The 16,163-nt window shown below is 39.0% G+C and overlaps 1 protein-coding gene across 3 annotated transcripts in view; it reads right to left on the bottom strand.

The window, feature by feature from the left end:
- Positions 1–16,163, bottom strand: part of CCDC141 (coiled-coil domain containing 141) — a 180,655-nt gene that overhangs the window by 36,047 nt on the left and 128,445 nt on the right. For all 3 annotated transcript variants that reach the window (XM_072811090.1, XM_072811092.1, XM_072811091.1), the window contains exons 12-16: positions 10,574–10,753; positions 5,326–5,505; positions 4,605–4,730; positions 2,367–2,555; positions 1,292–1,471 (exon numbers count right to left, since the gene is read on the bottom strand). In XM_072811090.1, the coding sequence (XP_072667191.1) occupies positions 1,292–1,471; positions 2,367–2,555; positions 4,605–4,730; positions 5,326–5,505; positions 10,574–10,753 (855 nt within the window). The remainder of the gene's footprint in view (positions 1–1,291; positions 1,472–2,366; positions 2,556–4,604; positions 4,731–5,325; positions 5,506–10,573; positions 10,754–16,163) is intronic.

Raw genomic sequence — 16,163 nt, 5'->3', positions numbered from 1 at the left:
TCTCGTCCCCTTAAATGAACTTTAAAGTAAAATTGGCCATTATGATTTTATTAATACTATACATATTGGATAGAATAAAATTAGGAATTTGAGAAGGATTTTTTTAAATCAGAGTCCAATGTATTATTTATAAAAATTTGATCTGGAAATATTGTCTTCTGGGATGCCTGGGTGGCTCAGTGGTTGAGTGTCTGCCTTTGGCTCAGATCATGTTCCTGGGGTCCTGGGATCGAGTCCTGCATCAGGCTTCCCACAAGGAGCCTGTGTCTCCTTCTGCTTATGTTTCTGCTCTTTCTTTGTCTCTCATGAGTAAATAAATAAAATCTTAAAAAAAAAAAGAAGGAAAGGAAGAAGGAAAGAAAAAGATTTTCTTCTTTTTAGGCTCCTTTGTTAAAGTCAGTTCAGTGACATAAAGCATATCCAGTGACTAGTATCAAGCCTTTGACGAAGCCTGGAGGCTCCACCATTATGGGCTTTTATGGATAAAGCAGTTTCTCTGGGCCTTAGACTCTTCTTTTACAAAATGAGTGTCCTGGGCTGGATTATCTCTAGGATACCTTCCAAATCCAAAATGCTAAGGCAGAATTGGTCCAATCAAGATATAGTCAGAACTACATGAATAATTAAAAATTTTCTAGTAGTCATATTAAAAAGTAAGAAAGAAACAGGTACAATTCATTTTCATAATATAGTTTGTTCAAATATCATTTTACCATGCACCCAAATATAAAAAATATTAATACATTTTTTATACTAAGTCTTTGAAATATAGCATGTATTTCACACTTACAGCATGTCTTAACTGTTGCTAAACTTCTATCAGAAATACTTAATCTGTATTCAAATTTTGCAGTTCGTAGTTTAAAATGTAGATTCACATATCCATGCTGTTCCCAATGTACTTACAAGTTTCCCCATAATTACACTGAAGGTCAGTTTTAAAATTTAAATTAATTAAAAATGAATAAAATTGAAATTTTCAGTTGCATTAGGCACGTTTTGAATGTGAAAAACTGACTGCTATATTAGAAAACACAGCTCTACAATTCTATTTTTTAATTAGTGTGAGAATAGATGTATTAAGCAAGACTTTTATAAACAGATTTCTCTCCTTAAGAATTGTTTTTTTTGTTATTGTTGTTATAGGTGGTAGGAATTAACCACAAATAACTATCCCAGTGGTTTAATGTATTTTTGAATTTAACATTTACTGGCAATCTGCCAGGTTTCTTTGATATTATACCCCAACTTTCAGCTTTAATTAGGTATGAATAACAGTGTTGTTGCTTACAGGCCGCTGCACTGATGAGATGATGTCCACTCCCAGGGAAAGGGCCAGGTCATGGAGATGATCAATCTGTGCCTGCTTATCCTGAGAGCGGCTGAGGTGAACCTGGGCTTCATGGGCATCATCCAGTTCCTTTGGCTGTTCTAAAAACTCCATTTCCCTTGATTTGTTGAGATGACCCAGCTGGAATTTAGGACATTAACCATTAACATAGGTTGCAAACTTTCATGAAGACAGATTTTTTTTTTTTTAAAAAAGCCCATTTCCTATAACAAATTTTACTACCTGGTCAAAATGCTGCCAAGCCCATCTGTAATTATGAGTGTCACAGACAAAGAAATGTTACAGTGCTTCAAACTGAGATGGTAAAATGGAGGAATTAACATTGCCAGTTCTATTAAAGAAGAAAACACTCTTTTTTGGTCATAGCCCAAAACCTTTGCAAAATCTGAGTAAATTCAGGGGCTATTTTAAAGGGATATCAAATAAATAAATAAATAAATAAATAAATAAATAAATAAATAGATATCAATATATGTTCATTTTCTGTTAATAGAAGCTAATAACTATGAAGCTTTACTGAGCACTCCATAATGTCAGGTACTTGAGATACCCTCCCCCCCCCCCAAAAAAAAAATTTGTTTTCTTCCCTCAAAGAACTTACAGTTGACTTGGGGCAGGGGAGTAATTAAGAATCAAGATGCTAAGAATGACAAACGTGTGAGATAAATAATGAAACTTCTGCAAATTTAGAAGGAAGACAAATTCCAAGTGAGGCAGATTTGTTGGAAGCAGGGGCAGGGTTTAAAGAGTAGGGAGGAGAGAAAAGGACCTGTCAGATAATGGTGCCTGGGAGCCCAGGCTGTGAGTTAGGAATGTGTGCACCATCTTTGAGAAACAAAGAGCTCAGTTTGGCTGGAACATAAGGGAGGATCGAGGTGTAGTGAGAAAAGTTAAAGGCCAGTTTGCGGAAAGCTCCTAATACCAGAGTAAACAATTTGGTCTTTATTAGACAATAATTTATTCTTAATTTCATGGTTTAAAACAGAGTCTTCCAGGTATCCGTGACACATCTTACCTTTTCCTTGACTTGGTGGAATTGGACCACCTTGTACAGGATATCCTCATAATCTCGGGTTCTCTCTTTCTGTGTTTGATGGAGATGAATAAGCTCCTTCAGTTGTTGTGACTTCTCTTTCACGGGGGCTCCTTTGCCACTTAACTCTTCTGATTCTTTTATAATGTACTGAACTTCATCATTCAGTTGCTAAAAAGTTAAAAGCAATAAGAGATATCCAGCTTTTAGAGAGCTTTTTACTTTACACCTGACTATACAAAGATCTAAATCAGAAATCATTCTCTCATTGCTAACAATTACTTTTGTCAGCCTCACCCCATTCCCTACAAATCCAGGCTTTGGGCTTGATGCTAAGGATACATTATTCTCTCCCCATCTTCTCAGAAATAAAAATAAAAAGTATTACCAATGCAAAAAACGTGTTTCAGAGTCAGCTGGTAAAACACAAAGGCCCATATTTCTATGGCACACCAACTACTCCAGTTATGTGCTAAATGAATGTATTTTTGATATTTTGTGAAGCCACAATCATCTCTGATATTTAATACAGCCTAGAGTCAGACGGTATGGTAAAAACATCATGAAAAGACAAGTCTAAAAATATATTGGGGGAATCACTTGTCCTCTATGATAACAGAATGATCAGAATGAATTACCAGCTGAGCAACGCGTTAGATATGCTGCTTTAAAAATGGTCATCCCAGAATCCACAAATAGCCAGCACATGTAGAGAGGGATAAAGCAGCTTCCTTTTTACCCAGCACTGCTCAGATATCCCTTAGATGAAACCATGATTCTGGGATAGAACTTGCAAAGGGTGGACAACTCAAGGAGGAAGCCACTAGAATGTCAGGGATGGATTTTACATCAAGGAAAAAAGTCATGGAAATGATTTAGGCTAAGGAAAATAATTTGCAGAAGAGTAACATAAAAGTCTTCAAGTTGAAATCAAGCATGGGGCCATCAAATATATGCACATCACAGTGCATAGCCTGGGAATGCCCTGGACAGAGGACTTCACACACTCGTGCATTTTTAGGGGCACATGCACACATGCGTACATGAAATGCAAATAAACATCTAACACAGGGTATATCAAAGTCCCTAACATGTAGGCTAGTTGAATTTTCTAAGAATTTATAGGAAATCATTCATGGTAGGCTACGACGGGGTGTTTTTGGGTGTGGGGTGTGGGGGGGGTGGTTATATATTTATATCAGTTTTATTTTTAAAGAATCTAAAATAGATATTCCCTAAAGGAACCTTCAGTTTTCTGATTCGTCATTCTTTAAAGCCAACACTTATGAAGTAGTGACCAACAGAGACACAGATATCTTAACTTTGCAGCAGCCAAGAACAGGAGGCCAGGCAGGAGGACAGCATGACTGGCAATCATTTTTGGCAGTTGTATCAGGTTTAGGAGCAGCAGGAGGTGAAGGGTATGGAATGCATTATCAGTCAGGGCCTGGGAACATGACTCATGGTTTTCTCTCTCATATCCTGAGGGTTCTCTGAGAAGGGGAATGAGAGAGGCACAGCGAGATTCCTGGGAGGGTAAGAGGAAGCTGGGGTGCCAGTGGGTGGGGACAGTGACATCAGAGTGGTAATTCCAGGGACAAAGGGCAGCAGAGCCTCTGCATCAGAGCTTGTCCATCCTTTCTCTGAGATATCTTAACTCTAAAACGTGTCTAGGGATCCCCGGGTGGCTCAGCGGTTTAGCGCCTGCCTTTGGCCCAGGACGAGATCCTGCAGTCCTGGGATTGAGTCCCGCATTGGGCTCCCGGCATGGAGCCTGCTTCTCCCTCCTCCTGTGTCTCTGCCTCTCTCTCTCTCTCTCTCTCTCTCTCTCTATGTCTATCATAAATAAATAAATAAATCTTTAAAAAAATAAAAATAAAAAAAATAAAACGTGTCTAGATACCTCTTAAGAAAATAATAGGGTGAATATATGTGATAAATACTTTAATAAAGAAATAATTCAATGTAAAATTAATGTAAGATAAGAATCTATTAAGGACATTTTGCAGCCTGAATGCTTGTGAATCATCAAACACAGACTAGTGCAGAACAACAGGAAGAAAAATGTATTTGAAAAGTGGAGTTTTAGACAAGCAATGCTTTTGTTTAAAAAAAAAAAATAGCGATTCACCAGTCTGTTAAAACTAATTAGGTAAACCTCAACTGAACAGATTTTGATTTTTTTCCCATTTGCCCGGATCCATCAGTCTGTTTTGTCACCTGGAGCTGAGGCTTCATTTCGTTCCATTTTTTCTGTAGACCTAAAATGGTCTGGAGGCTCCCTCCAAGGTCAAGGGCAGACACAGGCATAAGTGCTTCCTGAAGACGTTTTAAGTTGTAAGTAGTCTGAAATAAACATTAGATAGTTATGTATTTGTTTTCCTTGACACCATCAGCAAATATGAAACAATCATTCCAGTGATGACTGGTACGTCATCGAACTTCTCCATCCCCATGAAAACATTCACTACCTCAAATGAGTTCATAGTTCTAAACCACCAATGAACAAAAGTGCAGGCCCTGGGTTTCCCTTACTTTTTGTTGTTGTTGTTTAACTGTGGCAAAATATACATAACAAAATTTACTGTTTTAACTAATTGTTAATTGTGTAGTTTGGTGGCATTGGGACATGAACAATGGCATGCACCCATCGCCACCATCTACCTCCAAAACTGTCTCATCCTGGGCAGAGACTCTGTATCCATTTACCAGTAGCTGCCCCATCCCTCCTTCCCTCAGCCCTGCTAACATCTATTCTACTCTTTCTCTTTATAAGCTTGACTCTCGGTACTTCACCTAAGCGGGATCATACAGCACTTATCCTTCTGAGACTGACTTGTTTCACTTAGCATCATGTTTTACAGTCTCTTCTGTGTTGCAGCCCATGTCAGAATTTCATTCCTTTTTAAGACTTAATAATACCCACTGCACGTTCTTGTACCTTTCTGAGTTGTTCTTTGAATGCTCCCCACTGCTGTTTCAAAGGCTTGCTCGCAATGGCTTTAAGTTGCCATGTCATCCGAAGGTGGCTGAGTTCTTCTCTTTCTGCCTTGTGGCTTTCCATAGTGTTCTCCGTCAAGTGTACTCTGCTTTTCACATTTAATATTTCATCCTTTTTTGCCTGTTAAGTTAATAATCCATAAAATGGCTTCTTTTCCCCCAAAAGACACAACTTTTTTGCATATACAATTTTAGGAGGAAAACACCTGATCATAGCCAACGCAGAGTATGGTTCTGACATTAAGGCAAGTCTGGAATGCCTGTGTGAAGGCACAGTGGGGCTCTCAGGACCTATATTCTATGCTTGGACACCAGGTCCCGAGTTCTTCAAAACCCAGTGCTATTTGAGCCACCACCCTCCCCACCCCTGGCCAGGGTCTAGTTATTTCCTAGGACTTACAGGGTGATAAAACGAGAACCAGTCCCCAGAAATGTTAACGTCAAGATTATTTTAATGCATAAGTTTTAAAGTATAGTCCACCTTTTATTTTAACACATCATTAGCATATGTCAAAGTCTTGGTATCAGGAATTACGAGGGGTCTGTTTTTCTCTTTAAACTTTCGCATTTGTATATATTATGTTACTTTAGATTTTCCTTGTGAACAGTTCTTGAAGTTATTCCCTTTTGTGAGAACTGAAACGTCTGTCTATATATCTGTATATTTGTATCTCTATTATTCACCAGAATCACAATATCTAAATTCAGAGGCCTCTTCCCAGCTTCTACGTTCTGGTTGACTGATTTGAAGGTCTTTAAAGAATGTTTTTAAAGAAGGGAAAATTCAGTTGGAGGCAGAAGGATAAGAGATGTGAAAAGTAAGACTATGTGCTTTTTTTATGTGCAAACATAAAAAAATACAGAGAATATTTGGCTGACAAAACAATGATTTTCACTTCGATGTCCAGCATTTCTCAATAAATCCTTCAATTTCTAAGGAGCAAATGTACATGGATGTCTATAATTGCAATTACAGCTAGGTATCTAAAAGTCAAGGCATCTTTTAGATTGTAGTCCGAAGACAGTGTCAAAAATATGTAACAATATTTTAAAAGGCCATTTTATTTTTAAATTATTCTAAATGACATTAATATAAAAATTATATTTTTATATTAATTTAGACATATAAAGTATTCATTAATTACAAAAGAATATAATTGCAAGTCTTAAATTAGATTTGCCCCCATGAATTTGGGGTTCAGAAATAAAATGATATATGCTGTAATTATGGTTAAGAAGATTCTAATATATCATAAAAGATAATAAGACTTCAGCAGAACCCATCCCAAATAATATTTTTGATCTATGCTATAAAATTAGCATATCTTTTATACATTATTAGGAAACTATTAATCAAAATGTAACATATAATTTAATGTAAACTTGGAAATTGCAGCATATCAGTGTCGACCACAATCAGCAGGGTATGATTCAAGTGAGGTCTGGAAAAAAGAGACCACAGTAGTAGTAGTTGCTGTCTATCTAGCAGGATTCAAGAATAGTGATTATGTACTTGGCAGACTTAAATATTTTGACCACTCAGGAAGATTAAATAATTTGTCCAAGGTCTAGTTGGTAAACACAATACACATTCTACTTCTGTGCAGGGGCAAGGAAAAATTTGCCATATTCTTGTCTAATGGGTAATCTAAATTACCCATTTTCCATTTGAATTCAGGCACAAATGGTGTGTTTTGTTTTCTAGATATGCTGATAACAGGAAGGCAGTATCCTGGATCGCATCCTTGATATTCACTGCTATAAATTAGTAAATTGGCACTTTGATCAATATGTCTGCCAGATTTCTCACCTAAATCAATTTCTCTGATCTTGATGATTTTTTAAATGAACTGAAAATTTTTCAGTTTCAAGCTTGAAAAGATGAACTACAGCAACCCAATCATTCAGTGGAAAATGCCAGCTGGCCTTCTTTTTAACAACAGAACTGGTTACCACATTTCAACAATAATGTTTGTTTAAAAACCTAATGGTCCAAAAAATATGAAGAGCATTAAAAATGTGTTTTAATTGCTCTACCAACAATTTCCTATCTCAGAATGTCACTGAACCAATAAAGTTAACTATTATGTGGATCTTAATGTTTATCAACAAGGAGAAATTTATTACATGGAAGCAGTAAGGACCTTGGGGTAAAGCATGTATTTAACACATAATGTCTGAGACTTGACAAATATTCATGGGTCCTGGCAGCACAGGACTACGTTACTGAAAACCAAGAGAAAAGTAGACAACAGAAACAACTCCCGGCCCAGATGTTGGAATTAGCTGACAAACACTTTAAAATACCCATGATTAATATGGTCAAGAAAGTACAGCAAAGATGTAGAGAGGACAAGAGAGAGAATTTCATTGGCAATTGAAATGTAATTAGAAAAGAAATTACAGAACTGAAAAATTTCTGAAATGAAGTTAGTAATTAAAAGGATGGACACATAAATGCAGTTTGCAAATACTTTAATTCCCTTATGAGTAAAAATTAGAGCAGTCACATCAAGAGATTGAAGACTATATAACGAACAAAGTAAAAATGTAAAAGATGATAGATAGGTAATATGTGTTCTAAATGCTCCAAATGTAAAATAACTTGGTTTTTACTGTAAAGCACCTATGTAATAAAAGAACATGGGCAAATTGCTTAGCAAGTTTTCTCTGATGCTTAAGAATAGCATTAGATAAATCAGCATTATTAAATACTTATTTTGTTTTCACGTAGACTTAATAAGTATAGTCTTTGAATAGCAAATGTGGAGCTAGAGTAGATAAAGAGAAAATTATAACTCAAAGTAGATGAGTATAGTTACAGGACCTAATCTTCCAAATGAATTCAGACTCCAGACTGAGATTCATCACATTTCAGAGTATTGGGAAAATTGCAGATGTCAGTAATCTTTGCAAATCAACAGAAAATAAGAGAAAAGCCAGAAAGTTAGAGAAAGGAAAATGCCCTGATTTACACAAGGAGAGGGTGGGCTACACTATTTACAGACTGATAAGCTTTATAATGAAAATCAGTGCAGTAAGTTCATCATCAATCCAGTAGTTTGTGAGCACTTTGGAAAGAATTCCTGATTTATGCTAAATAATACTTATGTAATTGATAGGATTCTTGGTAGGTAGACCTTCTTTTGAGCTGTCTCTCTCACTATAGATAAGGGGGGAAAGTTGTGAATTAATGGTTGAAATGAAGTACTATTGAAAGTGTCCATGACTGTTCAATAAACGGGTTAATCAACTGATGGCTTAATGGATTGGGAAGCTGACTTGTCCCTGGACACTTATTAAAAATCTACTTGCAGCCACAGAAGGCCTACTTATCAAATGTATACAATTAAACTCAGAAAAGATGGCTAATGCAGTAGATAGCAGGTTCAGAATTAGTTTAACAAGATAGAATCATGAGTGAAGACAAACAAAATGAAATTAAATTGGGATAAATGTAAAGGCCTGCACTTGTATGTAAAAAATAAATGCCTGACCAATATAAAATGAGAGAGAAGTAGCTTGGTAGGAATTATAATGAAAATGCAATGAGAGTTTTATTTCATCACAGCTGAATATGAACCAGCAAAAGAGAAATTATTGCTAAAAACGCTAGCATAATCTTAGGTCTCCTTAGTAAAGAATGATGTCCATTTTGTTATACTTTGTGTTGAAGTTGGACCTCACTTTTTGGTTACATTTTATGAATTATTTTGACAAAACATAGAAAAATTCTGGGAGAATTACGATGGGAAGAGAAATGAAGTTATCTCATAAATGATAGATAGGATTTCTACGTGGCTACCTACAGAAAAAACTCAGACACTGCAACTATGTTCAGAGTTTGAATGACTTTCATATGTGAGAAGAATGAAATATGAACAATTTTTTCTCCCTGTGTAACCACAGAGGGTTAGAAACAGTTACATAGACAGATTTTCCTTAATATTAAAAAAAATTTCTAATATCTAGCATTTTGTAACAATGAAATGAGCAGTTTCATTAGGAGGTTGATCTAAGGATTCTAGAGTATTTTACAGATAACAACTCAACAACTAAAATTTAGAGTATATATATATATATTTTAAAGATTTATTTTATTTATTTATTTATTTATTTATTTATTTATTTATTTATTTATTTATGATAGACACACACACACACATACACAGAGGCAGAGACACAGGCAGAGGGAGAAGCAGGCTCTATGCAGGGAGCCTGATGTGGGACTTGATCCCGAGACTCCAGGATCGCGCCCTGGGCCAAAGGCAGGTGCCAAACCACTGAGCCACCCAGGGATCCCCTAGAGTATATTTTTAAATATAATAGAGCTGCCCTATGAAAAGATATGCTATAGTAAGAAATTCTTCAAAATGGTAATTCACTCTAGATGTCTTTAACCCCCGGAAATTTTGTAAGGACCTTGTTACATGCTTTCAAAATAACAGAACTTTCAGATGGACTTCTACTGAGGTCTCTATGTAATAATGGAAATGTTGTATTTGAAGGATAGTCAAGTCACTCTTTCTCCTTAATAGTTAAAATAGCCTTCATTAGGGGCAGCCCTGGTGGCTCAGGAGTGTAGTGCTGCCTTCAGCCCAGGGCGTGATCCTGGAGACCCAGGATCAAGTCCCATGTCGGGCCCCCTGCATGGAGCTTGCTTCTCCCTCTGCCTGTGTCTCTGCCTCTCTCTGTGTGTGTGTGTGTGTGCGTCTCATGAGTAAATGAATAAAAATCTTTAAAAAATATATAAATAAAGGAAAGCCCTCCTTGGGGTGCCTGGGTGGCTCAGTGGTTGAGCATCTTCCTTTGGCTAAGGTGGTGATCCTGGGGTGCTGAGATCGAGTCCCGAATTGGGCTTCCTGAGAGGAGCCTGCTTCTCCTTCTGCTTATGTCTCTGCCTCTCTCTCTCTGTGTGTCTCTCATGAATAAATAAATAAAATCTAAAAAAAAAAAATAGCCTTCATTAGAAATGAATAGGAGGTCTAAGACCAACTAAGCATATAAGTGCCTGGCTTTAGGGACTGTTCTAAGTTGAATAAATCTAAAAATAAGTAAATAAATAAAACCAAAAACAACCTCCTAAACCAGCAAGGCTGATTAGCAGACAGATGGACTTTTGAATTTATGGTTTTGACTTTGACAAGGAATCTTTGCAGAAGGTGTGACACATTTAATGTCGTTCTTACCATATTTATTAAAATAAGGAACTCAAACCCTAGGTCTTGAGTTAAAAAACTCCTCTTCAAAAATAGCTGCCATTGCTCCTCAGCTGAGTCAGATTGATGCTTGGCTTCAGCAGCATCCTCTTCCTTCTGCAGGATTCCAGATTGGTAAAACTGCTTTAGGCCCTGACACTGCTCCTGTACCTAAAAACAAAACAAAACGAAAAGAAGAGTATAAATGAAAATTAAGAACACTTAAAAACATTTTTAAAGAAAAATAGCAGTAGATTCTAATAAAAGCCTGTAGAAAATTAAACAGAAACTACATCTCAGAATTCTTTAAGTAATTATTAAATATTGTCAATTTACTGAAGAGACATGAAAATCTATTTAGGTTGTTGACAGATAAGACTGCCCCTCAGTAGCAAATTAAGTTGACAAGTCTGCTACCCATAAGACCTACTAGTTACTAGGGGGATGCCTGGGTAGCTCAGTGGTTTGGCACCTGCCTTTGGCCCAGGGCATGATCCTGGAGTCCCGGGATTGAGTCCCACATCAGGCTCCCTGCATGGAGCCTGCTTCTCCCTCTGCCTGTGTCTCTGCCTCTCTCTCTCTCTCTCTCTGCATCTCTCATGAATAAATAAATTAAATCTTAAAAAAAAAAAAAAGACCTAGCTACCAGAGCCAAAACCTTACTTCTGTATTACATATGTACATGTTTTACAACTGGGGACAATTTACGTCAAAGACCAGTGTGGTTCTCTTTACAGCGTGTTTTATAATTCAGAAGGAAGATTCTCACATAAACACACACACACACACACACACACACACACAACCAGGGAATACAAATCAGAAAAAAAGAAATGTAAGCCAGTGAAAAATTATTTATAATTACTAATCACAATTTCCTTCTAATTAGTAATAAACCAGAATAAAAAAGTACAACTACTAATTTTCTGTGCAAGTATTAATATTAAACTGTACCTTACTAAGGCACATTACTTCACCTGCCTAAAATCATATTTTCTCATATGCTAAGCAATGCTAGATTGCTAGATTATTTTAAATCACTCTCTTTGATTAGAGCTTACATAAAATCAAATGCACCTGTAGAACTATAGATTAACAGGTAATTGGGAAATGGAGAAATAGTAGAAAAATTTTGACATAAGCTTTTATGCATTTTGAGTAATATTTAATGGCCAATAGGACAAGACTCAAAGAGCTCATAACTACCCAAAGTGGTCGAATCAGGGTGAGAAATTTCAAGCAATGGTTGGTCATCATATTTTAAAGATATTAACATCAAGCATCATTTAAATCAACTTAATAGGTGGGCCTCCAAATGGTGCTCAGAAACAGGAGTTCTATTCTCATTTCTCATATTCCATTTATTCATGCCTCTAGCTGATGCTTGTTTCTTCAACCCACAATGAGCTTTCTTTAATTTTCTGTTCCTACTTTTCCTTCTGAACTACTGAAAATGCTACTCCCTTCATGGAGTCTCCTCAGATTCCCTGGTAAGAATTAAGCATTCATTTCCTTGGGTTCCCAAAGATAGTTCTGGGAGAAAGAGAACTGTAAGCAAATTACTGAAACCCAAAGACAAGCATACACACATATACACACATACACAGCACAATGCTATGGCCTCACTGAGGAGGGACTATGAACTCTACACAGAGTAAATAGAGAAGCACATCCCAAGGCAAGCGACATTTGATCTGTGTCTTTCAGAACTGTCCAGGGTGAGAGGGAGCAGAACGGGATCCTGGATGGAAGGGATCACACGCATGAAGGCACAAGTGTGAAAACACTGGCTGGTTCAGAGCGTGATGAAAGATGGTAGTGGGAGTGAAATTCTGGTTGCACAAGCTGAGCGGTTACAAAAGAAGCTAGAAGGATCCCTGAGCCAGATAAGGTGGCCAGCAGGTTTCAACTTGTTTCCTACTGTAACCAACAAGACATGACAAATTCTCAGTAGTCTGAGACAACTGATAGCCATCACAATGGCTCAGAATCAGCATGACAACTATCAGCATGTATCTGAGATTGTAGCTACAGGCTGGGTGTCAGTTCGAGGGACTGTCGGTTGTGTGCAACTCTCAAAATATAGACTTTAATTCATCCTCTTTTTCCAACACCTCAAAGAAGCCTTGACTACCAGAGAGAATGATGCCATTATAGGAATTCCCTTGAATCTGTACTAGTTTGTGTTTTAAGAGAATTAATGATAAATTTTAATACTTCATCCACTTTTGGTAAAAAGTTATTTATAATTTGAAGAAGAAAGTTATTTGTGATTTGTTGCACAAATTATGTTTCTCATATTACCTGAATATCAGGAGGTAGCACAATCAGATTTGCTTTAGAATGACCATTTTTTAGAAAGGATTGGAGGGGGGAATTATAGGAGGTGGAGAAAACAGAAGACAACATCCTCAAGTGAACAAGAGATGAGGGTTTGAACTGAAGAAGTGATGGTGCAGGTGGAGGGGAAGGGGAATTCAGAAATCTTTTAGGTTGTCCCCATAGACAAACAAGGGATAGAATGGCCTTCAACAAAGGAAAAGACAAAAAAGAAGTCAACTGGGGATTCAACTTCAGCTTTGACATTTACTAGTTCTTTGATCTTGGACAACTACCTTCCTAGAGTCTCGGTTTCCCTCATTTGTAAAATAGGGATAATAGTAACAACAAAGAGGTGTTACAAGAATTAAATGAAATCAAGGATGGGGGTGCCTGGGTGGCTCCGTTGGTTAAGCATCTGCATTCAGCTCAGATGATGGTCCCAGGGTCCTGGGATCAAGCCATGTAGGGCTCCCTGCTCAGCGGGGAGTCTGTTTCTCCCTCTCCCTCTGCTCCTCCCTCCCCAATTCATTCTCTCTCTCTCTCTCTCTCTCTCTCTCTTTCAAATAGGTGAATAAAACCTTTAAATAAATAAAGTAAATTAGGAATGAAGACCATGGGACCTCATACAAAATAAGTGTTCAATTAGAGAGAGGCCTTGGAAAAGACTTCGGAACTTATACATAGGACTTCTGAGAAAGGATGAGATCATTACTCCAAGGCCAAGATACAGAGGAAAAACATGTTTGAAAAATAGATAACTGGCTGTGTTCTGCTGAGCTTCAGGAGCCTACAGGTTACAGAGGGAGTTAGTATAAATGGAAGTTGAAAGCATTGGTCTGGGACTTGGAAGAGTAGGGTTTGAGGAACCATTTTTGAGTTGGTGAATTAAAACCATAGGTAGCCAATCATGAAATGGGCAAAAGACATGAACAGATATCTCACAGAGGAAGACATAGACATGGCCAACAAGCACATGAGAAAATGCTCCGCATCACTTGCCATCAGGGAAATACAAATCAAAACCACAATGAGATACCACCTCACACCAGTGAGAATGGGGAAAATTAACAAGGCAGGAAACAACAAATGTTGGAGAGGATGCGGAGAAAGGGGAACCCTCCTGCACTGTTGGTGGGAATGTGAACTGGTGCAGCCACTCTGGAAAACTGTGTGGAGGTTCCTCAAAGAGTTAAAAATAGTCTGCCCTATGACCCAGCAATTGCACTGCTGGGGATTTACCCCAAAGATACAGATGCAGTGAAATGCTGGGACACCTGCACCCCGATGTTTATAGCAGCAATGTCCACAATAGCCAAACTGTGGAAGGAGCCTCGGTGTCCATCGAAAGATGATGGATAAAGAAGATGTGGTCTATGTATACAATGGAATATTCCTCAGCCATTAGAAACGACAAATACCCACCATTTGCTTCGACGTGGATGGACCTGGAGGGTATTACACTGAGTGAAATAAGTCAATCGGAAAAGGAAACATTTTATGGTCTCATTCATTTGGGGAATATAAAAATTAGTGAAAGGGAATAAAGGGAAAGGAGAGAAAATGAGTGAAAATATCAGTGAGGGTGACAAAACATGAGAGATACCTAACTCTGGGAAACGAACAAGGGATAGTGGAAGGGGAGGTGGGCGTGGGGTTGGGGTGACTGGGTGATGGGCACTGAGGGGGGCACTTGACGGGATGAGCACTGGGTGTTATGCCGAATGTTGGCAAATTGAACTCCAATAATAATAATTTAAAAAAAAAACCCACAGGTAGGAGTGCGATTTTTGTAGGGAAAGTGTATAGAATGTCCAAAAGGGAGCACAGGTAAGAGCTCCATGACCCACTACACTTCAGGAACAGGAAACTAAATGAGGAAAAAGGAAAATGAATGGATAAAGAAGTAGACAACATGATGCCACTTATGTGGATATCCACATACAGTAAATCTGCTGAGACAGAAAGCCTTTCCATGCTTGCCAGAGGCTGGAGGATGGAAGCCAGGAGTGACAAAATATGCAGCAGGCCTCTCTTTGGGGTGATGGAGATGTACTAACACCAGAGTGCAGTGATGCACAACTCTATGAATATACTAAAAATCATCACACTCTAAAATAGGTGAATTTTATCCTATGCAAATTGGACTTACACAAATCTATCTTTTAAAGAGTCACAGGAGGTGAGAGTGAGTGAATTAAATAAATGTGGCAGAGAGATTAAGGGGGATGAAGATGGAAAATACACCATCTCATCTGGCAGCCAGTTAGGAGGCTCTCAGAGCCCTCTCAATGGGTTGAAGAGGTGGCGACGGGCAGGCCTGCAAAGGGAATACACTAGAGGCACCAGGGCGAGGCTGGGGGAGGACAGGTATGCAGAAAGGAGACGTGTCACCTTCCTGTCCCCAGAGTGCCCGTGGGACGGGAAGGTCAACCACAGAGCGCCAGCTGTGCTGAGGGCAATACCACCAGGCACGGCTGCAGACCAAAGAGAAGGAAGCAATGGAAAGAGCCAACTTGAACAACAGGAGGTGGGTCCGGCTGAGGCTAGATTCTGAAGGGTGGAGGCATGTGTCCCCAGGGGGCTGACCACTGGCTCTTGGGGGGCACAGAGACAGGCTCCACTGGGTTGGCAGCTGGAGGAGGGATGAAGCGAATCAGTAGGTTTGGAAGTTGAAGGAGGTCAAGACACCTAGGCTCAATGGCCTCATTTTTTCCAGTCACATCCGAGGAAAGGGCAGGGGAGGAAACCGGGGAAGATGTTTGAGCGTTACTACCGCGTGGGCACCGACTAGGGGTGCAGGGGATCCTGGCTGAGGCAGAGCCCACCCATGGTAACGGTGCCCATCAGCACCATTGTATGATTTTCCGCGGGAGTGTCTAAAAGCTTGGAGATGGGAGCTGAGTAAACCGACCGTTGGGTGGCCCAGTGCTGGGAACCAGTGGGGAGTCAGGGGGGCGGGGGTGGGGCTGGAAATGAATAACCGGGAGCTGGTGAGGAAAGAAGGAAAGGCTGGAGGGGCAGGGGGTGAGAGGACAGAAGGCCGCCCAGGGAGGAAGACAGTTTAGTGAGAACAAGGACAGGGACATGAGGTCCTCTGAGGAGGTGCTTCTCGCAAAGCTGAGGTCCCAGCGCAGAGAGGCTCTGGTGCCCAAGGCCAGAGGGGCCATGGGGGTGGATGCTGAACTTGAAGCCAAGCAGGTGTGTTCCGGGCAACGAAGGCACAGGACGCAGCACGTCTTTGTACCTTCTCCACCGTTTC

This window comes from Canis lupus, chromosome 34 (assembly GCF_048164855.1).
Source record: "Canis lupus baileyi chromosome 34, mCanLup2.hap1, whole genome shotgun sequence".
NCBI classification, from domain to species: domain Eukaryota; kingdom Metazoa; phylum Chordata; class Mammalia; order Carnivora; family Canidae; genus Canis; species Canis lupus.
This window is presented reverse-complemented; position numbering and strand designations above follow the sequence as displayed.